The sequence below is a fragment of the Catharus ustulatus genome, chromosome 30 (genome assembly GCF_009819885.2).
Source record: "Catharus ustulatus isolate bCatUst1 chromosome 30, bCatUst1.pri.v2, whole genome shotgun sequence".
Classification (NCBI taxonomy): domain Eukaryota; kingdom Metazoa; phylum Chordata; class Aves; order Passeriformes; family Turdidae; genus Catharus; species Catharus ustulatus.
In genome coordinates this window covers 663176-690792 of record NC_046250.1, presented here as the reverse complement: position 1 = coordinate 690792, position 27617 = coordinate 663176, and the positions used below count along the sequence as shown (strand labels likewise).

At 48.7% G+C, this 27617-nt stretch overlaps 2 protein-coding genes and 1 long non-coding RNA gene across 4 annotated transcripts; 2 read left to right on the top strand and 1 right to left on the bottom strand.

Annotated features, from left to right (window-relative positions):
• Positions 1–278: 278 nt before the first annotated feature.
• Positions 279–8353, top strand: SH2D2A (SH2 domain containing 2A). Its single transcript, XM_033082572.2, has 7 exons — positions 279–565; positions 1721–2210; positions 2340–2429; positions 2867–3038; positions 5779–5856; positions 5915–6427; positions 6882–8353. Exons 1-7 carry the CDS (start codon positions 412–414, stop codon positions 7002–7004), a joined length of 1620 nt encoding a protein of 539 aa, XP_032938463.2. The 5' UTR covers positions 279–411; the 3' UTR covers positions 7005–8353.
• PRCC (proline rich mitotic checkpoint control factor) lies at positions 7833–16378 on the bottom strand. The gene is made up of 7 exons (XM_033082858.2): positions 15713–16378; positions 13684–13731; positions 12730–13311; positions 11385–11480; positions 10160–10303; positions 9797–9862; positions 7833–9302 (listed from the first exon to the last, which is right to left on the bottom strand). Exons 1-7 carry the CDS (start codon positions 16160–16162, stop codon positions 9216–9218), a joined length of 1473 nt encoding a protein of 490 aa, XP_032938749.1. The 5' UTR covers positions 16163–16378; the 3' UTR covers positions 7833–9215.
• A 285-nt stretch (positions 16379–16663) lies between these two features.
• LOC117008792 lies at positions 16664–26490 on the top strand. Of its 2 annotated transcripts, XR_004420361.1 has the most exons (4): positions 16664–17009; positions 17244–17446; positions 21327–21452; positions 25767–26490. It is a non-coding gene; the product is annotated as an uncharacterized LOC117008792 (long non-coding RNA). The 2 variants fall into 2 exon arrangements; XR_004420360.1 differs by having other exon boundaries at positions 16664–17446.
• Positions 26491–27617: the final 1127 nt, after the last annotated feature.

Genomic DNA, 27617 nt, shown 5'->3' with positions numbered 1-27617 from the left:
CAGGCCTGAATCCTGGCTCGTGGTGTGACCCTGGGCACACTGAGCCTGCTGCCACCGAGCTCTGCTATCCCCGAGCTCTGCTGTCCCCACCAATCTCTACTGTCCCCACCAAGCTCTGCTGTCCCCACTGATCTCTGCTGTCCCCAAGCTCTGCTGTCCCCACCCAGCCCTGCTGTCCCCACCCAGCTCTGCTGTCCCCATGCCCAGCGGTGCCAGGTCCCAGGATGCAGACAGGAGGGACAAAGACACAAAGACAGGAGGGACAAAGACACCTTTGCAGGCTTGGATGTGCTGGTGCTGGTGAGCAGAGTCCTCTCCTCACCGCAGCCCAGCCTGTCCCGGGACTGCCGGTGTCACCTGGATGTCACCCCACGGCCACCATGCCACCTTCCTGTGACGTCTCCCCATCACATGAAGGTTCTTGCAACTTTGGTTGCTGCTTCCTGCCTGTGGCAAGCAGCAGAGGCAGAGCACAGGCAGGACAGCCGTGCTGCCACACCCTGCCTGTCCCCTGCCCGGGCATCCCCCGGCCACCGACACCAGGGCCCTGCGTGGCCCAGCAGAGGTAGGAGCTGGGATTGGGAGCTGGGATTTGGGGCTGGAGCCCGGGGTTGGGTTTGCAGCAAGGCCAAGGAGTGACCCCTGAGCAGGGGCTGCTGGACAGAAGCACCAGGTGGTGCAGGGATGTTCCAGCTGCCCAAAGGCAGGACAAAGGACAAAGGATGAAAGGGAGAGAGAAGAGAGAGGTGCCTGCACCAGCCCTTCCAGCCAGAGCTTACCCTCTCCAAAGGAGGAAGTACAGCCCGGAAATGTCTCACAGAACAAAGCTTTGAGCCCATTTCCAGACTGATCTGACTCCTTCCCACCCTAGGAGGGCAGGGTTTCAGAGGCACATCCTGCCCCAGGGAGCAAATCCCCCCGAGCTGCCCCACTGAGGCCAAGGTGTTGGGATGGGGGAGAAGGGATGAGCCCACCATCCCTGCCCAGCTGAGGGATGCACGGTGAGCTCGGGGCACTGACGTTGTCCCCAGCAGCCTGGGCAGGACCTGACCCGAATTCTCCTCCCCAGCACTCCCTGAGTTGAGTTACTGCACTTTGGGGTGTTTTGTTTCTCTTTGTCACCACCTTCCTCACCTTCTCCTGCCTTTCCCCGCCTGCTGGGGCACAGGGCAGTGCCATGGGTTAAAGGTGGAGCTGGGTGCCTTTGCTGGTGGCTGGATCCCCTTGCTCTCAGACAAGCCTCGACCGACTCCTCTGACTCAGCTTTGCCTCCCAGATCCAACCAGCCCCAGCATCTTCCGCCCCCTCAAGCATCTGCTGAGGATTAACGTTGTTTTGCTGGGTGTTGGCAGCTCAGGGTCAAGCTCAAGGTCCCTCAGGAGCTGCTCAGCCTCTCCCTCCCCTATCCAGGGCTGACCTGACACACTGGGGACTTCAGAGGGGCTGGAGCATTCACCTCTGCTCCTCCTCACCTACATCCCTGTCCCCAGGGCTTTTCTCCTCTGGGGTCCCAAAGTCACTGTCCCAGGTGGTCTCCCTGGGGAGGATCAGGATGATGAGCCTGAGCTTGGGGAGCAGAAGGTGAAGATGATGCTCACCCAGGTTGTTGGGGAGAGAAAAGCCTGTGGGCAGTGTCTTGGAGCCCCCAGACTCCCCAGTGCTCTACAGGCAGTAGAGGCCTCCCTGCCCTGAGCCTTTTTCTCCCCATTCCCTGGGACAGGGCACCTCATGGATGACGACCGTCCCCTCTTCATCACCTTCAAGCCCTGTGGTGAAGACAACACAGCCAGAGCCAAGCCAGCACCCAGCACAACCCCCATCCATCCCCAAGGGGCAGAGCAGCCACCAGGACACCACAGCAGACATGGCAGGGTAGGACATGGGGCCGTGAGGGTGGACACGAGCCCAGCTCACCCTCCCAGCACTCACACAGCTCTCAGGGGCTGTGTCCTCACTGGGAGCCCTGTGCAGGGGGCAGAACATCCTTGTCACATATCCCCATCTGAGCTCCCAGTGCTGTCCTCTTCCCTCCAGGTCCCTCCAGGCCCCTGGTCACCTCCAGCAGCCCAGACCCTGCCAGAGGAGGAACCGTGGCCGGAGCGGGTGGCCCTGCGTGCCCAGACGAGGCTGTGGTTTGAGCAGACACAAGCCCAGAGGTTGGGGCCCAAGGGGGAGCTCCCAGTGTGGTTCCACGGCTTCATCAGCCGGAGGTGAGCGAGGGGGAGGCCAAGGCAGGGATCAGGGTCAGTGTCCCCACCCCTGGGCTCCTGAACAGGGAGCTGCATCCCTGGATCACGTGAAGGGGATGAGGTTGAATGGCTCAGTGTCCCTTCCCACAGGGAGGCAGAGGAGCTGCTGCAGGATCAGCCCCTGGGCTGCTTCCTGGTCCGCTTCAGCGAGAGCACCGTTGGCTTTGTCCTCTCCTACAGGTGAGGGGACCCAGCCCAGTCCGAGGGAGGGGCCAACGAGCTTGATCCCCTCCTGGCCACTATGCCTGTCCCATCCCATCCCATCCCATCCCATCCCATCCCATCCCATCCCATCCCATCCCATCCCATCCCATCCCATCCCATCCCATCCCATCCCATCCCATCCCATCCCATGCCATGCCATGCCATGCCATGCCATGCCATGCCATCCCATCCCATCCCATCCCATCCCATCCCATCCCATCCCTCCCATATTCCATCGATCCCATCAATCCCATCTATTCCATCCCATCAATCCCATCCCATTGATCCCATCCCATATCCCAAATCCCATATCCCAAATCCCATCAATCCCATCAATCCCATCAATCCCATCCCATATCCCATCTCCCAAATCCCACAAATCCCACCCCACAGATCCCGTTCTCTCCCGCCAGGGGCCGGGATCGCTGCCGCCACTTTGTCCTGGACCAGCTGCCGGACGGGCGCTACGTGATCCTGGGGGAGCGCGGCGGCCACGCCGAGCTGGCCCAGCTGCTGCAGCACCACGCCACGGCCCCCGTCAGCCCCTACCACGAGTTCCTGACCGTGCCCCTGCCCTGCACACGGGTGAGCACCCCCAGAGCCCCTGCAGCTTCCAGCCAGGCTGGGGGATTGTCACAAAGCGGGGAATGCAGCCAAGGGAAATCCGAGCATCGTGCAGCCGGTCTGGGTACCAGGAAAAAATCAAAGAGTGGGAAAAATCTGACTTAAAACGGCCAAAAAAACTCCAAAAAACACATTAAAATGGTCAAAAAGTCCTCAAATCTGCAGTAAACCACCCCAAATCTGCCAAAATTTCAAGGATGTCTGGGCAAAATATATTGGGAAAGAACTCCATAAAAACCCTTGCTAAAATATAAAAAAAAAATCCAAAAATGTCCTAAAATCAGTCACTGGACACACAAAATCTGCACTGAAACTCCCCAAAACTGCCAAAATTCTGAGGATTTCTGGGGAAAGCATCGGGGAAAATCCAGGAAAAATTCAGCCTAAAAAAATTCAAAAATTTGCAGTTAGAAATGCAAACATGCCCCAAAAATGGCTCTAAAAGTTCTCAAATCTGCAGTAAAACATCCTAAATCTGCCAAAATTTCAAGGATGCCTCAACAAATATATTTGGAATGAAGTCCTAAAAATCCACGCTAAAATATAAAAAAATCCCCCCAAAAAGTCCTAAAATCAGTCACTGGACACCCAAAATCTGCACTGAAACTCTCCAAACCTGCCCAAATTCTGAGGAATTCTGGGAAAAGCATCGGGAAAAATCCAGGAAAAATTCGGCCTAAAAAAATACAAAAATTTGCAGTTAGAAATGCAAATATACCCAAAAAATGGCTCTAAAAATGGTCCAAAATTTCCTCAAATCTGCACTAAAACATCCCAAATCTGCCAAAATTCCAAGGATGTCTGGGTTAAATATATTGGGAAAGAAGTCCTAAAAAATCCATACTAAAATATTCAAAAAAATCTCAAAAGAGTCCTAAAATCAGTCACCAGACACCCAAAATCTGCACTGAAACACCACAAATCTGTCAAAATTCTGAGGATTTCTGGGAAAAGGATCTGGGAAAATATAGGAAAAATTCAGCCTAAAAAAATTCAAAAATTTGCAGCTAGAAATGCAAAAATGCTCCAAAAAATCTTACTAAAAATGGCCCAAAAAGTCCTCAAATCTGCAGTAAAACATCTCAAATCTGCCAAAATTTCAAGGACAACTCAGCAAAATATATTGGGAAAGAACTCCTTAAAAAATTCATGCTACAATATCAAAAAAATCTCCCCAAAAATCCTAAAATCAGTCCCTGGACACCCAAAACATGCACTGATACACCATAAATCTGTCAAAATTCTGAGAATTTCTGGGGAAAGCATCGGGAAAAATCCAGGAAAAATTCAGCCTAAAAAAATACAAAAATTTGCAGTTAGAAATGCAAACATGCCCCAAAAATGGCTCTAAAAATGGCCCAAAAAGTCCTCAAATCTGCAGTAAAACATCCCAAATCTGCCAAAATTCTATCTCGCAAAATATATTGGGAAATAACTAGTTAAAAATCCATGCTAAAAGATCAAAAAAAAATCCCAAAAATCCTAAAATCAGTCACTGGAAATCCAAAATCTGCACTGAAACACACCAAACCTGTCAAAATTTTGAGGATTTCTGGGAAAAGCATCAGGAAAAATCCAGGAAAATTTCAGCCTAAAAAAATTTAAAAATTTGCAGTAAGAAACGCAAATATGCCCCAGAAAATGGCACTAAAAATGGCCAAAAAAGTCCTCAAATCTGCAGTAAAACATCCCAAATCTGCCAAAATTCCAAGGATGCCTGGAAAATATATTGGGAAAGAACTCCTAAAAATTCCACGCTAAAATATGAAAAAAAAACCCCAAAATTCCCTCCAAAAGTCCTAAAATCAGTCACTTGACAACCAAAATCTGCACTGAAACATCCCAAAGCTGCCAAAATTCTGAGAATTTCTGGGGAAAGCATCGGGAAAAATCCAGGAAAAATTCAGCCTAAAAAAATACAAAATTTTGCAGTTAGAAACGCAAATATGCCCCAAAAAATGGCACTAGAAATGGTGCAAAAAGTCCTCAAATCTGCATTAAACCACCTCAAATCTGCCAAAATTCTATCTGGCAAAACATATTGGGAAAGAACTCCTTAAAAATCCTTGCTAAAATATTCAAAAAATCCCAAAAATCCTAAAATCAGTCACGGGAAATCCAAAATCTGCACTGAAACACACCAAACCTGTCAAAATTTTGAGGATTTCTGGGAAAAGCATCAGGAAAAATCCAGAAAAAATTCAGCCTAAAAAAATTCAAAAATTTGGAGTTAGAAACGCAAAAATGCTCCAAAAATCTTACTAAAAATGGCCCAAAAAGTCCTCAAATCTGCAGTAAAACATCTCAAATCTGCCAAAATTCCAAGGATGCCTGGAAAATATATTGGGAAAGAACTCCTAAAAAATCCACGCTAATATATAAAAAAGATCCCCCCAAAACCCCTAAAATCAGTCATAGGACACCCAAAATCTGCACTGAAACATCCCAAACCTGCCCAAATTCTGAAGATTTCTGTGGAAAGCATCGGGAAAAATCCTGGAAAAATTCAGTCTAAAAAAATACAAAAATTTGCAGTTAGAAATGCAAATATGCCCCAAAATCACACTAAAAATGGTCCAAAAAGTCCTTAAATCTGCAGTAAAAACCCCAAAGCCGAGCCAGACCGCAGGGATTTTGAGGAGCCAGCCCGTGCTCCGGCCGAGCACGCTCCCATCCCGACATCCCCGTTCTGTCGCGACAGAAGGAGGAGCCGCGAGCCGACGCCGCGCAGTCCCCGCTGAGCCAAGCGCGGCTCCCGGAGCTGGAGCCCCCCGGAGAGGTACCAGGGGAAGGGGATTGGTGGCATTTTGTCACACGGGGAGCGGGGACTCGGTCAGCCGCTCCCAGCCCTTCCCTCATTCCTGCCCGGGCTCTCCCCGCAGGTTCCGCCGTCGCTCCCGGCCAAGAGCGGCTCCCGGGCGTCGCGCAGCCCCTCCGGCAGCTCGGCAGCGCCCGAGCCTCCCACCTATGCCCTGGTGAACAAGGAAGGAGCTCGCCCCGAGGCCCCCGAGGTTAAGTACCAGCAGCTCATGTGTTTTCACGTCTATGCCGAGCCCCGAGAGGAGCACACCCCGGCAGAACCCATCCCCTTCTACGCCATGGCTCGGGGCTGGAGCCCCCGCGCCGGTCCCGAGGAGAACATCTACTCCGAGGTGGCGCTGAGCCGGCAGGATTTACCTGCTCGGCTGCCCGTGGCACCCCAAAATGCCTTCTCCACGCTGCCCCCCAAACCCCGGCCGCACCGGCGGCTCTTCCGCAGCGTTTCCAGCCAGGACTGCAAGAGGAGGCAGCTCTCAGCGGCTTCCAGCATGGACAGGAGGGACGGAGGAGCTTCCAGCACGGGCACAAAGGTGGGTGCCCAAGGCGGGTCATTGCTCTGGAGCTCAGTCCCAACACGAGTGAAGCCTCCCAGAGTCTGAGGGATCAGGATTTGCTCCACAGCAGGAGCAGAGGGAGAGGCATGGAAACCCATCCTGTTCCACCCCCTGCCATGGGCAGGGACACCTTCCATTAGATCAGGCTGCTCCAAGCCCTGTCCAACCTGGCCTTGGACACTTGGAGGGAATGGGGCAAGCACAACTTCTGTGGGAAACGTGAGCCAGGGCCTCAGCACGGTCAGAGGGAAGAATTCCTTCCCAATATCCCACCTAACCCTGCCCTCTGGCAGTGGGAAACCACTGCTCCTTGTCCTATCCCTCCAAAAACTGTGTCCCTGCCCTGAGAAAAGCCAAGGGCTGGGAGGGTAAAAGACCAACTCTGTGCTATTTCCTGGCTCTCAAATCCACTCTCTCCCTGAGAATTCAGGTCACTCAGAACCCTGCCCTGGAGCTGGATGATCCTGTGTATGGCCAGAGCACACCCAGGGAGCAGCAAAGCACGGCCATGGCTGAGAACGTGTACGAGCAGCTGCCTGGGGACTGCCCCTGAGCACCTGCACGGGGGGCTCAGGACATGAGCTGGCTCCAGGCAGGAGGGACCTCAGCCTTCATCCCACTGCAGGAAGCCTTGGCAGGAAAGGTCCAAGCAATGCAAATCTGCTCTTCTGCTTCCCAAGCTGTTGGACAGCACAGAGGAGAGCAGGGTTTTCACCCATGAACACATTCCAATAGACTTCTGATAATTAAATGAGGGGGAAAGGCTGTTACAGGAAAAGCAGGGATGAGTTTGGCCAGAAACTGGAGTGATGCCACAGCCAGGGCTGAACCTCTCCAGCCTGGACATAACAGTCCAAGCCCTACATGCTTCCTCAGCCACAAAATTTGGGATGACACCACTGTCCCAGGGCTGCCCAGCAGGTGACAAACCCTGACTGGAACTGTCACAGGGGTGCTGGCAGTGTCAGTGGTGCTCCCAGCTCAACAGGGGCAGGGAGCCAGGATGGCCAAAGCCCTGGCTCAGAGGGAAACGGAGGGCTGGGGCATTGTAGCTGTTTTATCTCTGAGAAAATTCACTTCTGATTTTTCACAAACCTGAATTCTGTTGCTCTTAGAAGGCTGAAAGCAGAACATGATCTCTTGAAACTCCCCTTGGTGCTAAACCTGAGCCATGACCCCAGTGAGAAATGGAAAGGGGTACCTGGGACACCCAAACCCACACAATCTGTGCTCCACACTGCACACTGCCCAGGCCAAGAGGGTACCTGGGTGAGGATCCAAGCCCCTTGTGATGGAAGTGGGGATGGGTGGGTTCATTTAGAAGTATATTCCTTTACCAAATCTCTTCTGGGAGGATTTCACTGTACATACAAGATACGAATAAATTACTCAACAGTAGCTTTATTCTGATCATTCAAATACTCAAAACAGGCTCTGCAAAGTACTAAACATACAGGGAGCTAAACTAAAATGAGATTAGTTTAAAATGTTCTAAGAAAAGACTTCAGTCATGGGGATTTGCCTGTTTTTAAGAGGTAACATGGGAGAAAAACCACCTCTTGGGAGTTCTTCTTACTGGAATAACAAATATTGGCCATTTGAGCTGTGGTTACAACAAATAAAACCAGGAGTGGTGGGAATATAAGTTAAATAACCAGGCCAGCTCTCTGCTCCCTTCAGCATCATGCTTTGGTGAACAACAAAGTGATGCCACAGAGATTTGGATCCATGGATTGGGCCAGCAGAGCTGCACAGGATTTGCAGTTGCATCACCTCGACAGAATTCCTTAAATTAAAAAAAGTTTCATTTGAAGAAGTTAGGGCTGGGCAGTCTCCTCTTCCCAGCCAGGAGGGTAAAGTCAACACTTAATTGAAAGAGAACTGATACAAATAAGCTGGGGGGGAAAAGTACAGCTGGCAGCTCTCCTCTGTCTGCCCAGAGGAAACTGCAGAGCTCAGTCCCAGCCAGCCACACGGGATACTCAGTTTGATGAGTCTGGAACAGCCTGGGGCAGGACAGGAGGCCTTGGGTTGGGGAAGGAGGAAAGAGGGGGGAAAAGGAAGGACAATATACATGCACACATGGCTCAGGGCATCCCAAAGCCCTGAGTGTGCCAGGCAGGAGACTCTCCCCTCCATGTGTGGGACCTGCCCTGGCACAAGGTGTGACCTGTGCAGGGGTGTCCCCTCAGCGTGGCTCAGGCTGTGGAGCCCAGAGCAAAAACACCAACCTAAAAACCAGGTTATCAAAATCATCAGCATGAGAGGAGTGCTTGGAGGGCCCAGACACGAGGAAACAGCTTTGAGGACATCTTCAAGGTAAGGACAAAATAAAAATTCCAAAGCCAGGCTTGCTCTTGGAACTCACCGTGTTTTAGAAAGGAAAATGACACTCTCAATGCACAGCAAGTCCAAGAGAGGAGCAAAGTGGGAACTGGGAGTTTATTGAGCCTCTGCTGAAGGGTCTGGCATCAGGAGGCACAGCCTGTTCCCTCAGGACAGCAGCTGGAGCCTCACACCCAGCACGTTCCTTGCGGTGCCTTGGGACCGTCCTTGCCTGATCAGAACTTCCACGTTACCGTTTACAAGGAGGGGGGGAAGGATTACAGGTGGAGTTTCAGGACCAGCTTGCAATGACCCTTCCTGCCAGGCCAGGGAGTGCAGTGTCCTCCCTCCCAGCGAGCCTGGCTGATCTCCCAGAGCCAGGAGACACTGGACACAGCAGGTCACCCAGGACACCAGCCGAGAAAGCAGGACAGATGTGTCAGAATCCATACTTGGCCTGAGTCTGCCGTCTGCTGAGCTTGTTTTCAGACCATGTGTTTTTCAGTTCCAGTTCCCTCTCCTTGGCCTGCAGAGATGGAGAGGATGCTGTTACCCTCTGTGTTTCAGTGACTCAGCAGCATTCTGGCCTCCTCCAGCCCCGCTCATGTGGATTACAGAGCTCTCCAGCCAGAAGCCTCGTTATAGGAGTTAGCACAATCATCCTGACAGAGGCCTGGATTAATTGGGATGCACAGGCATTGCATTCATGCTGAAAAGCAGCTTCTCGTGGGGACAGGCTCAGCAGCTGCTCGCCAGCCCCAGGGTGGAATCCAGGCCAGGATCCCAGGGCCTCAGAACATGCAGGAAGGGCAAAGCAAAGCTGAAAGCTCGGGGACCCCCTCGGGGCCAGGACTCACCTCTGGCCCCACTGGTCTCACCAGGACTCAGGGGGTTCTCAGGGACAGCCCCTGGTCCCCAGCTGCTGGAAGAGCACCTCCACCACCCCCAACCTTGTGTTACCAAGACCAAACCCTGCAATTCTGCCTGGACCAGCTCATACACCACAGGGAGGCCACTCACCTGGTGGATCAGGTACGTGATCTGGTGTTTCCTCCTTTGCTGTCCTGTGGGCTGATCTCCTTTTTTCTGGAAAGCAGAAAGAGGTGAAATGTTCAGCCTGGAGAGGTGTTTCCCTGGACAGCAAACCAAGACAAGGGCCTGCACACAGCCATCCCCAGCAGCATTTGTTCCCTATTAAACTGCAGATTGTTGGGCTGAAGCACTTCCTGGCACTCCCCACCCACCCACCCACCGTGTTCTGAGGAACTCTACTGGTTTCTCACGTCATTATTGACCAGTTCCCTGTTCCCCTCCCTGTGACTGCCCAGCACAGCTCCAGCTGTCACTTGGGCACTGAGCAGAGGCTCCAACCACAGCCCTCACCTTGCTGAAGGACTTCATGGTCTTCTCCTCTGTCAGGGATTTGGTCAGCCACTGCTGGGCCCCGCTCAGCTGGTCGTCACCTTTGATGTCCACAAAGTTGATTTCTTCCCTCCCACGGTTCCGCTTGCCTTGCAGACGCTTGAACTGAAGGAAGAACAGAAGAGCTGGAATTACACCCAACACTGACCTGACACAAGGCACAAACAACAGTTTTCCAGCCAGGGTTTTGATCTTTTGGAGAATTTTGGCTTGCTGTACATCAGAGTATCTAAAACTACTTAGCATGAAGGTTATCATCTAATTTTCCTATCAGAAAACCACATTTAAAAACAGCATTTACTTCTGCTTCCAAGGCTTGCTCAGGAGACCCTTGGAGTCCTGTATCTCTCATTTATGAGCCACAGAGGAACCTCAAGTTTGGCAACACATTGACCTGGTCTGCACCAGTCACAGTGTGGCCACAGGACAAGGGCAGTGCCCATCCCCTGTGCTGGCACTGGTCACTTTGGAATCCTCATGACAAGAGACTGAGGAGCTAGAACATGTCCAGAGAAGCAAACAGAGCTGGGGAAAGGGCTGGGAGCACTAAGGGAGGCTGAGGGGGCTCAGCCTGGAGAAAAGGAGGCTCAGGGGGGACCTTCTGGCTCTGCACAAACCCCTGAAGATGCAGCCAGGAGGAGTCAGGCTCTGCTCCCAGGGAACAGGGACAGGACAAGAGACAATGGCCTCAAGTTGTGCCAGAGGAGGATTAGGTTGGATAAAGGGAAAATTCTTACACCCAGAGGGTTGTCCAGCCCTGACACAGGGTGCACAGGGCAGTGGTGGAGTCCCCATCCCCAGAAGGATTTAAAAGCCAAGTGGATGTGGCACTTGGGGACATGATTTAGAGGTGGCCTTGGCAGTGCTGGGGAATGGCTGCACCTGATGGTCTTTGAGGCCTTTTCCAACCTCAACAATTGAGTCTATCTATTAATAGAATAACTGATAATAAATATCAGGCCTGCAGACCCAGCTGGAGCAGGAGCCCAGCAGATTGTGAGGACTCCACACATATCCACAACACAGCAGGAGGCCCCCCATGAAAAACCATCCAGCCCAAACCACAGGAAACACAGGCCATGCTGGGGGACAGGACCATGGCAGCCAAGCAGGTCCTGTGTTCTGGCAGAGCTCAAAGCCCAGTTCCACAGGGGACAGACAGACAGACAGACAGAGAAGTGCCAACCGCTTCGTCGTCGATGAAGGAGGAGTCGGTGCTTGTCTCCTGTGGTGGGGCCTGGGCTGCTTCCACCTCTGGGTAGTACCCACTGCTGTAGTAATCCTGGCAGGGAAAGGGAAACCAGTTTGGCATGACAGCAATCCTGGGGCAGCACCAAGCCTGTGGGCTGATTCCATCAGAGGGACAAAGCAACAAATGCTTTGAGGGACTTTCTACAAGGAGTGACAGGACAAGGGGAATGGCTTCCCAGAGGGCAGGGTCAGGTGGGATATTGGGAAGGAATTCTTCCCTCTGAGGGCAGTGAGGCCCTGGCACAGGGTGCCCAGAGAAGCTGTGGCTGCTCCATGCCTTGAAGTGCTCAATGTCAGGTTGGACAGGGCTTGGAGCGAACTGGGATAGTGGAACATGACCCTGCCCACGGCAGGGGCAGAGACTGGATGGGCTTTAAGGTCCCTTCCAACCAAAACCAGTCTGGGATTCTATGAATTATTAGAAAAAACCTGGGCTCAGACACCAGGTCCAGGACTCTGCACCCTCACATCCAGGGCATTTTCACAGGAGTGCAGCTGTCAAACATCTGGAGCTCTTACACTGTGGGAATCCCCTTGTGCCCAGTGCAGTGGCTCCCTGTCCAAGGTATTTCACACAGGCTGCATTCCCTGCCCCACGTCTCAGCTATCTCACACAGGCTGCATTCCCTGCCCTGTGTCCCAGCTATCTCACACAGGCTGCATTCCCTGCCCCGTGTCCCAGCTCACACAGGCTGCATTCCCTGCCCTGTGTCCCAGCTATCTCACACATATTGCATTTCCTTTCCAGTATCCCAGGCAGCTCACAGGCTGCATTCCCTTTCCCCTGTCTCAGCTATCTCACACAGGCTGCATTCCCTGCCCCATGTCTCAGCTATCTCACACAGGCTGCATTCCCTGCTCTGTGTCCCAGGTATCTCACACAGGCTGCATTCCCTGCCCCATGTCCCAGGCAGCTCACACAGGCTGCATTCCCTGCTCTGTGTCCCAGCTATCTCACACAGAGGCTGCATTTCCTTTCCAGTATCCCAGGTAGTTCACAAAGGCTGCATTCCCTGCCCTGTATTCCACAGGCTGCATTCCCTGCCCTGTGTCCCAGGCAGTTCACACAGGCTGCATTCCCTTCCCCATGTCCCAGCTATCTCACACAGGCTGCATTCCCTGCTCTGTGTCCCAGCTATCTCACACAGGCTGCATTCCCTTCCCCATGTCCCAGGCAGCTCACAAAGGCTGGATTCCAGGAGCAGCCAGTAACTAACTTGAGCCCTTCACTCAAGCACCTACCCAGAGCCCCTCACTTCACCTCTGGCCAGCAAACCCACCTGGTAGTAGCCCCCTGGCTCGCTGTAGGCGGAGGGGAACTGGCCGTAGGGGTGGCTGCCGTAGTCCTCACCAGGTTTGGGTGCCCAGGTGTGCTGCACTCCACTGGAGCCCACCCCTGTCTTGAACTCCAGAGGGGCGTTAGCGGCCGCGTCCTGGAACTGGGGCTCCGGCTCTGTCCCGGGCGGAGGGTCCTCCGACCCCCCCGTGCCGGGGTACAGGTAGGGCTCGGCACCCACAGCACTGGGCTCGCTCCTGTCGGACAAGGAGAAGTAGTTCTCTGGCTGCACCTCCTCGTCGCTGTCCTCCTCCTCCTGGGTGATCTGTTTGGTTACCTGCAGCGCCGCGCTCTTGGCCGCGGCTTTGATCGCCGACGGGGACGGAGTCGTGGGCACGGCCGGCTTGGCCGAGGGTTTGGTTTTGGAGGAAGAGCTCGGGGCCTTGGCAGGCTTGGAGTCAGAAGTGTTTTCTCCTCCTGCTTTCCTGGAGAAGGCGTAGGGCAGGAGGAGCCGATTGGTCTCTTTCACCGTCATGTTTTTGGGCTGAGGAAGCAAAGCGGACAAGCCGGAGCCCTCGCTGCGTCCCTGGTGACATCCAGGCATGACAGAAAGAAAAGAGTGAGATTATTCACTTTTCCTGTCAGTTATCCCCCCAGTTTTAACACTTCTTGTGGGTTTTCCAGCACTTGGCCACTCTGAATACGCTGCACAAAAGGCCGCGGGGATTTTGAAGGGAAATGTGTTTGCCCAATTCCCAAATTAATGCCTCTTTTGCCAAGATTTAAATTGGTGAAATTGCCCATAAAAAAGACTTGAAAACCCATGGGATTTCAAAAATATCCCTAAAGCCACAAGGTGATCAGAGTGGATGATTTACACAAGTGGAAGCCCAAGACTGGTCACAGTCAAACACTTTTTCCTGTGACAATTGTTAAACCAAGTGCCCTTGTTATTTACCTGAACAGTATTTTTTTTCTTTGCTGGTTCATCTTCCTCTGAATCTGACTGAGAGAGAAAACCAGAGCTCAGCACAACCTGAGACGATAAACTAAAAATATTATGTTAATAAATCCCAGGAAAATAAACCCAAAGGGAGGGAAGAACTGCAGGTGCACAGCAACCTCTCCTCCAGAAGGACAGACAACAACAGAGTTACTGGAAGGGAAGCACAAACCACACAAGGGGCGTAAAGTTCACTGCAGGGATACAGGGAATTGTTCCCAATAATGCTGAGATTGCTAAATATCCAGTTAAAACTTCAGTGGAAAGCCTGGTTGGCATCAGGAAAGGCCCTAAGCATCTCTATAATTTCATGGCTCCTCAGAGAAGTTGGAAGATGCAACAAAATCATAAACCAGGGAAAGACAAGGAATGTGTATAAATAAAGAGAGCTGGGAGTGATTGTAAAGCCCCACGTTGGTTTGGGGGAGAGGAGACACTGCAACTGCCCTGGAGCATCTCCAGGGGATGAACTGCAGTGATGGGAGGGATTTTAAGGAGAAAGAGAGAACAACTGAGGACATCAGCCACATGCCAAGGGACCTCCAGGAACCCCAAGTGGGAACTGCTCAGACCAGCTCCAGTTTAAGGTACTTTTTGTCCCTTCAGCATTCATTTGCTCAACACTGACAACCTGCAGAATGTGTGGTCAGAGCCCACAGAGCAGAGCACAGAGAGGGGTAAAGCAGGAACAAATCCAGCTGTTTCATTCCAGCTGTCTGGAATCACACTACACTGCTGCAAGGAGGTAAGCAAAAAGTTGTGAGGGACTGGGGTATCCCTCATCCCTCTGTCCCAAAGACTGAACCTCCAGAGCTCTGGGTCTGGAATTTGCCAGACTGGGATGGTTATGGGGAGCAGGGTGGTTCAGGAAGGGATTGGGAAGCTGTGTCCTCTCCCCCTCTTCCCCTGACCCCCCAGACTCTTCCAGCACCGACTTCATCTGGGCTCCCCCAAAGTGCTGCCAGGCCACTATCAATGGACACTGTTTATAAATCCTTCCTCGAGCCACCTGTCCCCATGGAAATGACCCCAAGCCTCCAGTTTAGCTCTTCCTACAGCCACAGGCACTCCTGTCATACCAAAACCAGTGACATGACCATCACCTCCACAACAGGCCAGGCTGGGGCAATCTGGTCTATTCTGTCTGTGGCCAGTGTGCAACAGGATGAGTTTTAAGGGTCTCTTCCAACCCAAACCACTCCAGGATTCCAGGTGCTGGTTTAGATGAGATACTAGGAAAAAATTATTCTGTGAGGGTGGTGAGGCCCTTGTACAGTGTCCAGAGAAGCTGTGGCTGCCCCTGGATCCCTGGAAGTGTCCAAGGCCAGGCTGGACACTAAGGCTTGGAGTAGCCTAGGATACTGGAAGATGTCTCTGCCCATGGCAGGGAAGTGGAACAAGATAAGCACAAAGGTCCTTTCCAACCCAAACCATTCCATGATTCTGTGACAGCATTGTCCCAGAGGAAATGAGCAGTGGGGAGAGGATGAAACCAGATCAGAAAGAATCCTGACTTAAAAAACAGGTGGATGCTCTCCTGCTGGGTTCACAAGCCCTGCAAGGCACAGAAATTACAAAAAATCCCCACAAAATGAGAGGAAAATGATCACCTAAAAGTTTGGAAGATGCCTGAAACCTTTAGTCAAATAAGCAATAAACTGATTGAAAAAATCTATCACCTGCACAGCAAACAAAAGACTTTTTTGGGCTACAACGCCCTGCAGCTCATCAACTCATTAACTCCAGGAATAAAGAAGGGTGCAGATAATCTGGGTTTGACTGCATTATGATTATAAATAAGGTTTCTATATCAGTTTAATTCTGCAAAGCGCTTTAGGATTAGGGCAGGCATCCAGGACAAATCTCCCCGTGGATGACACAACAATAGCTCCCGGTACCTCGGTGTGAGAGAGCGAGGGAAGAGACCCGCGGGGGGAGGTTTCACCCCCGAAAGGCTCGAGCAGGGGGTTTGTTCCATACTCACATCCCCCTTGTGCAGCTCGGGCGCCACGATCCGCACCGGCTCCGTCCTCTTCTTTGGCTTGGGGAGGCCCAAACCCGCCCCGGGGGAGGCAGCGGGGGGCGGGCTGAGGGGGGAGGCGGCGGTGGCCGCGTTCCTGGGGGGCGGCAGGAGGAGCCCCCTCGGCCGGGGGGTCTCCGCGGCCCCATCTCCGCTGGCGGCCGGCTCGGGGGGGCTCTCGGCCCCGGCCCGGCCCGACGGGGCGCTGCCGAAGCCGCTCACAGTGGGCGGGGGGCCCATGAGGAACGACGGGGGCACCGCGGGGGCTCTGGGCGGGGGCAGCGCGGCGAAAAGCCCCCGGGACGAGGGCTGCTCGGCTGCGGTTGGGGGAGAATCGGCGGCTTCCTCCTCCTCGCCCGCAGGCTCCTCCGCATCGCTGTCCTCCTCGCTGCTGGCGTAGGCCACGAGGGACATGGCCCCGGGGAGGGCGGCCCTTCGCGGGCAGCAGCCGCTACGCGAGGCCGGGGATCCACCCTCCGCGCTAGGCCGCACCGCCGCCGCACCTTCAGAGCCCGCAGCGGGGAGAAAGGGGCGGGCGGGGGCGAGGCTACGCCGCCATGGCGGCCCCTCCCCGAGCGGCGGCGGGGCCGCGGAGCGAGGCAAGGCGACGGCGGCGGCTCCGCGCTCCCGGTAATGGCTGCCGCCTGCGCCCCGCTGCCCGCACTGCAAGGACGCCGGACTACAACTCCCGGCGTACCCCGCGAACACCGCTGTGCCCGCCTCCCGCCGTGCCCAGCCGCGAGGCACTACGGGAAATGTAGTCCGGTGCCACGCGGTGGGACTCCCGAGCGGGACCGGGACAAGGCCCGGGCACAGGGGGGCTGTGGGAAGGCCCCTGGGACGGAGCGGGACGGGGACGGGTATGGGGACAAGGATGAAGACGAGGACGAGGAGGCGGAAGGGCACAACCTACCCCCACCAGGCCGCTTGATTCAGTGCCAAACCAAGCCCTGAACTGGGTCTGCGGCTCCCGGTGTGTCCCCCGTGCCCGGTGCAGCGTCACTGTGGGACACGGACTGGGGTTCTGACCTCCATCCTTTAATCCCGGGGCAGTTCGGGGTAGGATCAGTGCTGCAGAAGCTGCTGGACTGGGATGCAGGAGGCCTGGCCAGGACCCGGTTTATCCCTCCGCCGATTTGCTGATTTTTGATTTGATGCCTTTGACCTCCTTCTGGATCATTCTGACCTGAATAAGCAGCGAGCTGGGCTCGAATTTGGGTCCCTAACACCCAGGAAAGCGATTTGCAGAGCTTACTGTGAGGTACCAGCACAAGTAATTACAGCAAAATGGAGATAAGAGTGTATCCTGAACCCTGTGTCGTTTGGACCGGTGTGAAATCCAGCCCTGTCCCACCCCTCCTGGCCAGTTCTGGAGGGCTGAGGAGTGTTAAAAATACAGTATTAAAAATAGGCATTGAGGCCTTGGGGAGCGGGAGGCACGGGAGGATTCCAGGAGCTGGGACACACGAGTTCCATTTTTCCCCACTCCTTACAGGGCTGTGACCTGTGAGGGCAAAGCCAAGCAATCCCACCACAGGGACACTGAGGAGGACGAGGAGAAGGGAGGTGTCCCTGTGGGCACGGAGGCTATGGCTCACACAAAGTCCCATCTGTACCAGCCTCTCTTCAGGATCCCCTTTCCCTGAGAATGTGGATTCCAAATCCACCAGAAACAGCAGAACTTTGTGACACACGCAGGTGAGTGAACCCCCTTCATCAGGGCTGAACCCCAAACTGTGTGAAAGCCCTCTCCTTTCACAGCTCCACCAAACCTCCACAAATCCAAAGGAAACCAAAATGGGGAAGGGAATTTTTGTGGATCAGGCCCAGCATTGTTGTTACTTCCCCAGCAAAAAACCCCTTGTGCTCAGAGTCATAGTTTGGGCTGGAAGTGACCACAAAGATCATCCTGGGGATTCGTTAGGATCTTCCTGGCAGATTTTTTTCACCCCTTCTTAAGTGTCCAGATTTGTAAATTCTTAGGATTTGGGAAAGGGAAATGGATGATTCCCTGAGAAGTACAGAGTGGTTCAACCATCCCAAGCTCTGAGGCAGCCCTAATCCTGAGGAAAATCCACAAGGACCCTGGCAGGGAGAGGAGGGACCCAGTTTGAACAAGGTCTGGCTCCTGCTGTGGAGAAAGAGGGAGGAATCCTCGGTTCCCTCAGCCTTTGTCCATTTTTCCATTGCAGGTGGAGATTCCTTGACACTGGTTTCAGCCCCAGGCAGTAGAATCCTGCTGTCAGCTGTGACCCTGTGGATTATTTATTTGTGTTACTTTGCAGCTTGTTAGGAGAAATTAAGCCAAAGAAAGCTCACTGGAATGGAAAGAAAAGAGCCCAGCCCAGGAGCCTGACTGCCAGGTCAGGGTGGAGGTTCTGGTCTTGCAAACGACTTAATCTGTGTTTAATTTAATCCCAGGTGTTTGGTTGGGCCCAACAGGGACAGGTTTGGTCTGAAGCAGGGACCGAGGTGAAGATTTATTTACTCCCCTGGTGACTTTGTCACCCTGCCACCTCACTCTGAGCCTGGCTAGGGCCCCAGCCTCCTCCCCAGGCATCCAGAAATTTCCTGATTGCACCCTGAGCAATCCCAGCAGCTCCAGCCCAGCCTCTGCAGGACTGGGGGCTTCTAAGGAAGAAAATCTGTGTTCTGCTGGGGGAAAATGGGGCTGAGGGGACCCTGGGTGGGCACCAAATGCTCATAGTCCTTGATTTTCTCTCTTTTCAACTGCTGACATCCCTCTTCTATCAAGTGTTCAGCTGCAGCCAGGATGTGGGATTTTAGGGATGCTGCTACACTGGGTTTGCATCATTTTACACTGGGTTTAGATGGGTTTTGAACTGGTTTACACATTTTGCACTGTTTTACATGGTTTCACCATTGTGTGAAATGTATGTGTGATTTGTGCCATGAGGCCACAGTAAACATGAAACCATGAGAATGTCATGATAAGCACAAGAAGTGCCTGGAATGATTATAAGAAGTTTCAAGAAAGCCGAAGAAGGAATGGAACAAAAGATAAGGAAAGTGTGGTTGTGCTTGCTTCAACACATAACTGTAGCTGTGTAAATAGCTGATAACTGTGCAAGCTGAGAGAAAAGGTAATGAAAAAGACATTGAGGAAGACAATGAGCCTTCATCCAAATGACCACCAAAAGAGGGCAGATGACCCCCTAGCAACGGGACAACCATCGAGGTGAAAGGCAGGGGTTACCAGAAAACAGAACTCAAGACTGGATAAAAACTTGGTGGTGGAGCAGTGACTGCAGTGCTGTTTGCTTGCTGCTTTTTTTTTAATAAGTAGCCATTAAAGAAATCATAATTTCTCCTGAATTTATAACAAATTGGTGACTCTGATGTGTTCTGGGTAAAACCCTAGTGGGGGGCACCCAGGTAAGGAACTTGGTTCAACCGACAGGAGATCGACCACGAGGGGAAAAGCAGTAAGCAGAGAAAAAGAGCTCCCTTGGAAGTGCAGTATTAACACCTAAGTAAAGTCTCTAACCCAGGAAAGGGCTCACAGAGAAGCCCTAGAGATAAGGAAGGGAAGGATTTACCTGCATTACCCCCAAACAGTCCCTTGGGGTTGATGATTGAACAATGAACATTCCAGAAAAGGAAAAAGTAAGGAGAAAATTGTCCATTACTGCATGATTGAATGGACTAAGGAAGAAATTCGACCCAACCAATTATATTGGCCTAAATTTGGGTCCTTTGACGATTGGATTTGCCAGGGTGCTAAATCTTTATGTAAATGGAAAAAAACCCATTTGATCAAGAAGAAAGCGATTGTGCAGCTCTGTGGAAAGGTTCCTCAGTAGCAATGGTGTTACACCCTTTGAAAAGAAAAAAAAGAAATATTGGGAAAACAGTGGGAACCTTTGGTTAGTTGACCACCCCCTTAGAGGGGACAGGAAATAAAAGTTAAATTGTTACAGTCTGAGGATGACTCGTTAATTGCTGGAGAAACAGAAGAAATAGTTAGAAATGGCACCATAGACCTTTTAAATTTCTTAGGGGGCAAGGGGTTGAAAGTCTCTAAATCAAAATTACAGTTTGCAGAGCAAGAGGTAAAATACCTGGGTCATTGGAATAGTGAAGGGAAGAAGAAATTAGACCCAGACAGAGTATCAGAGATCTTAGCTTTACCAGCTCCCTCAACAAAATGGGAAATTAGAATGTTGTTAGGATTATTGGGATATTGTAGACAATGGATTGAGGGGTATAGTGAAAAAGTAAAGTTTTTATATGAGCAACTAACTCAAAATTCTCTAAAATGGACCATGATGGATAAGGAACAATTCCAAAAATAAAGGAGGCCTTAATTACAGCACCAATCCTCCATTTGCCCGACATCACAAAGCCATTCCAGTTATATGTAGAGGTTTCAAATTCCATACGGGGTGTTCACTCAAAACAGGGCAGGTAAACAAAAACCAGTAGGAGATTTTTCTAAATTCTTGGATCCAGTAAGTAGAGGGTGGTCTTTGTGTCTACAGGCCATTGTTGCAGTGGCATTACTAATACACTAGGAGCCCAATGGGAATATCATAACCCAGGACATATCTTTAGATACCCTGGATGGCTTGAGACCCTGGCAGGGAGCTCAGAAGCCCTGGCACAGAGCCCAAAACCCCTGTGCCTTTAATTTTAGTCCCTGGGAAAAATTACCACCTTTGCATGAAGAGTTACAAGTCACATAAAATAAGTAGGGTGTAAGTTAGAATATTATAAGGTGAAAAGTAGGTTTTTAAGACTGTTTATAATAAGGGTCTGGAGTCAAGATGTGGGGATCTGGGCGTGTTTTGTCCTTCTTTCTCCTTCTTCTTGGCATCCATCTTTTAGGTGATGTTGGCATTTTTAGATTGGTTTAGAGTAGAACCAGACTGTACAATAGAAGTGATAGGTATTGGAAGATAATTGTAAATAATGTTTACGTAGTTTATAGTATAAAAAGATAATCCCACCCAGGGGTGGGCAGTGTGCCTGGGGCTGAGCTGCTGAATGGACCTCAGCTAGTCAGGGAAAGAACTTTTAGATTAGATAAAATAAACACCTCTGGAAACAACAGAAGAGTCTCCTGGCTCTTTCTCCAGTGCTGGGCTGGAACACAGAGACTCTAAATCCAGAGACGCCACTGTCACACTGTGGCACCTGCAGAGTTCTGGAAGGGTGGAGAGAATGAACCAGAATTTAAAAATACCAACTGTCAAAACTCATGACAGAAATAAATTTGTCATGGATAAAATGTTTACCGCTAACATTCCTAAATATTCGACCAATGCCAAATTCAGAAAATGGTGTGTCCCCTTTTGAGATGTTGTATGGAATGCCATACTCTCAGGGAATGCCTGCAGGAAACCTCATGGCTGAAGACAATCTATCCAACAATACATAACTACCTTAGGTAAAAATTTACAAGAGCTAAGGCAAGCTGGAGTGATAACCCAGACACCACCCTCAGACTTTTCCATACACAAAGTTCAACCAGGAGATAAAGTATTAGTTAAAAGCTGGAGGGAGGACAGCTTAACCCCTCATTGAGAAAAACCTTTTCTTGTGCTTTTGGTGACAGAAATCGCTATGAGGAGCACGGAAAAGGGGTGGATGCATCTTGAGGAAAAGAGACAAAATCTGGGAAATAACTTCTACTCCAGGAGACTTGGAGATAAAGATCACCAGACCACTAAATCATCCACAGGTGATGAGGTGTTTGGAGGAAGGTGTGATTGCTGTCTGTTTGTATCAAGTGTAAATACTGTAAAGAGAATTATCATTGTCACAGGGGGTACTCTCCAAGGGGGCTGTGCCCAAACTGTTTGTGTATTGAACAAATAATGACAAGCGGTGCTTTAGAGGAAGCAGTGCAGAAGGGGCTACTCGAATTAGATTCACCAGAGTCGTTTAATATTTGGAAACATGGGTTGAGAGGGAAACTAGATAGTATGGCAAAGGTAGAAAGAACAGAGTGCTGCAAGAGAAACCAAATTCCTTGTAGCAGATCTCCAGTAAAGGCTAAAAAGTGGGGGGCATTTAAAAAGAGACATGAGATCTATAAAAGCCAGTATGGAGCTCCCAAAGAGTTTCCCTGATGCTGGAAGGAGCCTGGTAGGCAGAGGAATAAGATTGCTGTGGAGACTAATACTGATACTGAGCCTTTCCCCAAGTGGGATTGCAGATCCATGCTCAAAGTGTGTCCAAAATGTTAAATATGGTGGAAAGACGTTCCAGTCTGTTGCTGTTCAGTCCCACATAAATGCAAGGCAAATTAGAAATTTGTCGACATGGAGGTCAGTATTGGGTAGCCAAAAATCTGGGATGGGTGGGTGCACAAGGGTAGCTTACCAAAGCTGTCCTACAGAGAAAATTAAATTTTTTTTATAAGGGGGTATTCAGATAATGGAGGAGTACAAAACCAATATAAGGAAGAATTAGTAAAAGATGTAACTAAACACTTAAAAAGGATTAACCCAAATAAACAACACACAGAAAGCTTATATGAGCAAATGAAAAAAAAAGAGTTGGTGAGTGGGATTTACCAACTTTAGGGGAAAATTTGTTTGTTGATCTGATGCAAAGAGTGGCACAAGAATTAAACATATTGTCCTGTTGGATATGTGAGGGAGGTCAAATGACTGAACAGTGGCCATGGAGAGGGGAAGGGCTAAAGCCAGACCAATTATTAATTTGGAATAGAACTCATAAATCAAGGGAGAACCTACCTGAGGGATGGGTTTTGAGCAATGAAGTAATAGGTCAAGTATGTATTTCACAAGGAGGTCCCAGTTTTACAAAATTTGTGGGGCACACTGGCTGCAAACTGATACATACCACTAACTCTACCTCAGGAAATGGAACTTGGTGGCTGGAATGGCCAAAAGAGTAATGGACCACCAATTGTGGCTATGAAACATTGTGTTGGGTAAATCAGACTAAAGCTCTATGATAAGTGGAAGAAGTGCCTGGAATGATTATAAAAATCAGTTTTAAGGAAGCTAAATAAGGCAGGAAACAAAAGATAAGGAAAGTGTGGTTATGCTTGCTTAAGCAAATATAAATATATAAATGAATGATAACCATCAACGTGGAATCAAGAAAACAAAATAAGGAAAACAAAAACTCTGGATAAAAACGGAACCAAAGCTACGTTGGTGGAGCAGTGACTCCCCAGTGCTCTTTGCTTGCTGCTTTTTTTAAATAAATGGCCATCAAAGAAATCATAATTTCTTGTGAATTTATAATACCATGTATGTTGTTTACCAGCAATTTTGCACCGTTTTAACATAGGTTTACACAGGTTTTGTACTGTCTCACACAGCTTTTTTTTTACTCAATTTTATGCAATTTTATGCCAGTTTTGCACTGTTTTACAGGGGCTTACACCATTCTGGTGCTGTTTTACACTGGTCATGCACTGTTTCACACTGTTTTTCATGGTTTCACATTAATTTTTTTCCCAGTTTTACATGTTTTTATACATTCTGGTGCTGGTTTACACTAGTCATGCACTGTTTCACAGTTTTTGATGGTTTCACATTACATTTTTTTCCCCATTTTACATGTTTTTACACATTCTGGTGCTGTTTTACACTACTTTTGCACTGTGTTACACTAGTTTCACGTGTGTTATAAATTACCACAATCAGGTAGGTTAATCAATAAAGCAATTTATGAAATCATTGATAAGTGGACACGGGGAGTCTGTGCTCCACCAACACATCCATCCTCCCCCTGGTCCCTGCCCCTTTTCTGGGCAGTTTATGGTGGGCTGTGCCATGCCCACTCTGCTGGGCTACAAGTCCCAGCAAGCCCAAACAAGAAAAAACTACCTAATTGGTAGCAAAAGCTACCAATTCACAGCAAAGTGATTTAAACAAATATCATGAAATAATTGTATTTTCCCTCGTCCATGCGATATTTTAAGATTTCACGGTGTATTTCCATAATGACGCAAACCACTGTGTAATATTTCACAATCCCCCTTTTTTATCTTATTGATTCATGTCTGTTTTTTTAAATTGAGATAGTGCTTTTTGTGTGGGGTCTGTTTTTTTTTTTTTAATTCTTTATTTTTCAATGTCATTATTTTCTGAGTTTTTCCTCAGGTGGCAAGTTCAGGATTGATGGGAATGGCTGAAATTTGTATGCCTTGGACTACTGAGTGTATGAGCCTGAGAAAAACATTAAATTAGACATAGCAAAATTAGTAACCTTGGTATTCAACACAGTATAATGAATTGTGTTTTTTTCTACTAGACTCTATTAAACAATTGATTTTACCAAGGTCCTTGAAGGATAGAATTCTATTTTTGAACTGGGACATGTGCTAATTGTTTAATATCTTCTGCTAGCTGAGTAGCAACTTCTTTGTTATCAATTTGTAAACAACATTTAAACATGTTAAACTTCCCACAAACTCTGCTTTTATCAATTAACAAATAATTTAATGCCATGCAGTTTTGGTCTCCACTGCTGCTTGGGTTTGAGATGTTTAGTTGTTTTTACTACTGTTTGAAACTTGGTAATTTGGTTAAGCATATAAATGGGAGTTTTATATCCTATATCCTAAAACTATATATCCTTTATATCCTTTTGTATCCTTATCTTGTGCCCAAGTAGCAGGTTTATTGAAGTGAAATTGGCACAGAGTTAAATTATTGTACTGGCTTTCCTTTTACACTTACTAGTTGTTCTTTTTCCAAATCTTGGACTTTACTTCTAATGATAAATGTGAAACAAATTCATTTCTTTTGTTTTGGATATTTCTTAACCTAGTACTACTTGTTTTAAAATTTTCCACAGTCTAGTATTTTTGCCATTTTGCATACAAGTACAGTAATTTCATTATTATAAGCTGCACCATTTTGACTAAAATTTTGGTCCAAACCCGAAGTGCGGCTTATATATGGACAAAGAACGAAAAGTTGCTGTTTGGAGGACAGGTGTCTGCTGAGAAAGGCAGGAGCTTCTCTTTGAAATGGAGAATGTAAACCCGCTCCCTCCAAATTATTATAATTTTGAAATCAAGGGGCTCTCAGGCAAAGATGTGGGAATTAGGAATAACAGTTCTTTACTAGGGAAATTAAAATAGAAATACAGCACTACAAAGGAACAAACCCCAAACCCTGACACAGTCAGAGTACAACCTGACACCCCATCAGTCAGGCAGGGTGTTGGCAGCAGTCCCATCCCATGGTGGCTGCATCCTCCTGCAGTGACAGATGTGGCTCAGTTGGAGCAGTGCTCCTGTACAAGGTGCAGTTTCCCTCCGGAGCTCCAGTGGTGATGTGGAGAAATCCGGTTTTCCTCTGGAGTCCAGTGGAGAAAGGGGCTCCCTTAGTGTCCCAAAACCTCTGTTTTTATCTTGGTAAGAAATGTTGGGCTCTTCCCTCTGGCTGGAACAACTCCCAATGGGATGCAGTAATTTTATCAGTGCCACAGTGGGACTCAATGGCCATGAGCAGAAAATGACTGGCTGGAGGAAGGATGGGTTGTGAAAAGATAAAGAACAATGCCCTACCTGGTTTATAAAACATGGCCATGAACAGGAGATATCCCATGGAGATAAAGAACACTGCCCTGCCTGGTTTCAATGGATGCCCATTAGCAGAATATCTCCCACAGAGATCAGGATCACTGCCCCACCCTCAGCAGATGGTGACAGAACAGACACCTTTTATCACACCCTGTATTGTAACGTGCGGCTTATAATCAGGTGCACCTTATAATCATGAAATTACTGTATTTCCCATTCAACAGGCACTAGTAATTCCATCCACAAAGCAAAGTTATTATTTTTGTGTTTCTTAGTTCCATCTGCATTGAGAATGGATTTGGCACTCGACACTTTTTATGAGAGTGTTGATTTTGTGAACTACAATACCAATTTTTTCTGCAATTTAAACATTTAGACTTAGCTTAGCCAGCATGTCCAGTATTGGGATGAATTAGACAGGGTATGTAGTGTGGCACCAGTGAAAGTTGTAATTTTTTCTCTTTTTTGTATAAATCACAGGCTGAGGCCAGAATATGAGAACTTTTTGACTGAAACAGTCCTGATCCTGTTTGAAGTGGAAGTATTCCTCCCCAAGGGGGTTATTGGAGGCGTCTCAGAACTTGTCCTGTACTGATATAAGCTTGGCTTTATTTCCTTATTAGGTGTGATTCTTTATATCTTTCTTGGATCATTTCCCCAGTTCATTACCAACCCATCCCAGCTTAAGAGTTAATTTGGTATCACCCAGTTCAGATGTTGTAATTCACTCCTTAGGTTCTCCCACATGTCCTTTGATTCTGCTGGAGTGGATCCACCCTCGTTCCCTGGTCTGGATCTCTGTCTCAGTCATCACCAGCACCTGAAAAGGACCTTCCCTATTGTGGAGTTAAAAATTATTTTTTTCTATGTTTTCACTAATACCCATTCCCCTGAATGGATATTATGGGTTTTAAATTCTGAAGGTGTGAATTGAGGGATTATCTCCTTCAACTGCAAATTTTTAAGTGCTTTTGTTGTTGTAATGACATATTTCTTAACACTCATTTCCTCTGCCTCATAAGTAGCACTTTCATGTTGGGTGGTTAAAAAGAGTAATCCAAACACCATGTTATAGGATGACACTTTTAGGTTTAACTTGGGTTGTGTTTGGACCCTTAACAGAGTCAAGATAAACATTTTACTTACAACATTTGGGTTTCAATTACTATTATTAATTTCATTAAAGTTCTTTTTAAAGTCTGGATTATCCTCTCTACTTGGCCTGAACTTTTTGGATGTTATGAAATGTGTAATTCTTATTTTATTCCCAAGGCTTGAGTTACTTGCTGTATTAACCATTTCGTATTTGGGAATAATTTGTTTTTAAAAAAGCTGTAGCTCTGACAGTGGGAACAGCTTTTACCCAGTGAGTTAAATGGTCTATTACTACTAATAAAACCCATATTTGCTTTTTGGCAAACTACACATTTTTTAGTTATTTGCTTTGCCAATCCAAACATTCTAATGCACCTATAATTCCTTAAAAAAATGATCACACAAAACTTGAGCTTTCCAATAAGTTTTTTTGATGCATGTCTTCTAATTTTTTTTTTGCTAAATATTCTAATGCTCTTTTTAGAGCATGTAATTTATAAAATTGAATTAACCAATTTGAGAGTAATTTCCCCACCTTTTTTTTTTTTAATAGTCTGCATATTTTCTTCATCTACTAAGGCATATCCTTGTAAACATTTGGGTGAACTATTAACATATATTTTTTCTTTTTAGGAGGGTTTGTTCTGTTAGATTTTCTTTCCTTCTGGTATAACCCCTATTCTTCATGCTATTTGAAAATCCTTTCCCAATTTGTTGTTACTTATTTCAGGAACTAGTAAGATATCACCCCTCCATACTCTGGTTTCACTTTTAATTATTGCACTTTTAATGATGGGAACTTCAAACTCCTTTTCCTTTGCCCCTGCATTTCTACATTTTTACTACAAGCATCACATCCCTTTGGAATATTTACCTGTCCCAATATCTACTATAAATTCGAATATTTCCTTTTGTGGGCTTGTTTTCAGAGTTATTAAAGGCTTTAGATGATAGAGCCCACGTTGTATCTTCTGGACTACTCTTAGATCTCTTTTCAGATTTTTCTTTACAGCATTTTCAGCTTGCTCCCGGTATTTTGATTGTGCCAGGGCTCCCTGGTTTTTTTTTCTTTTTCTTTTCTTGTTTCTGATATTTTCAAATTTTTTACCCCCAGGGGTTCTGTGTCTCCTGCCCCACACGTGGCACACTCCTTGTTCTTTGGATTACTCGGTTTTTCTGAATTCACAAATACATTCAAGGGCTGACAAATCCAAGCCTCCCAGGGCATATTTGCCA

What these genes read in the sequence shown, in the direction of transcription:
- SH2D2A (XM_033082572.2), top strand. Translation starts at nt 412, where the DNA reads ATGAAGGTTCTTGCAACTTTGGTTGCTGCTTCCTGCCTGTGGCAAGCA. An exon ending in CACGGCTTCATCAGCCGGAG is followed by an intron (nt 2,211 to 2,339) that starts GTGAGCGAGGGG and finishes CCCTTCCCACAG; the next exon opens with GGAGGCAGAGGAGCTGCTGC. An exon ending in TGCCCCTGCCCTGCACACGG is followed by an intron (nt 3,039 to 5,778) that starts GTGAGCACCCCC and finishes CTGTCGCGACAG; the next exon opens with AAGGAGGAGCCGCGAGCCGA.
- PRCC (XM_033082858.2), bottom strand. Translation starts at nt 16,162, where the DNA reads ATGTCCCTCGTGGCCTACGCCAGCAGCGAGGAGGACAGCGATGCGGAG. An exon ending in AGAAAAAAAATACTGTTCAG is followed by an intron (nt 13,312 to 13,683) that starts GTAAATAACAAG and finishes GGATGTCACCAG; the next exon opens with GGACGCAGCGAGGGCTCCGG. An exon ending in AGCCAGGGGGCTACTACCAG is followed by an intron (nt 11,481 to 12,729) that starts GTGGGTTTGCTG and finishes TTTCCCTGCCAG; the next exon opens with GATTACTACAGCAGTGGGTA.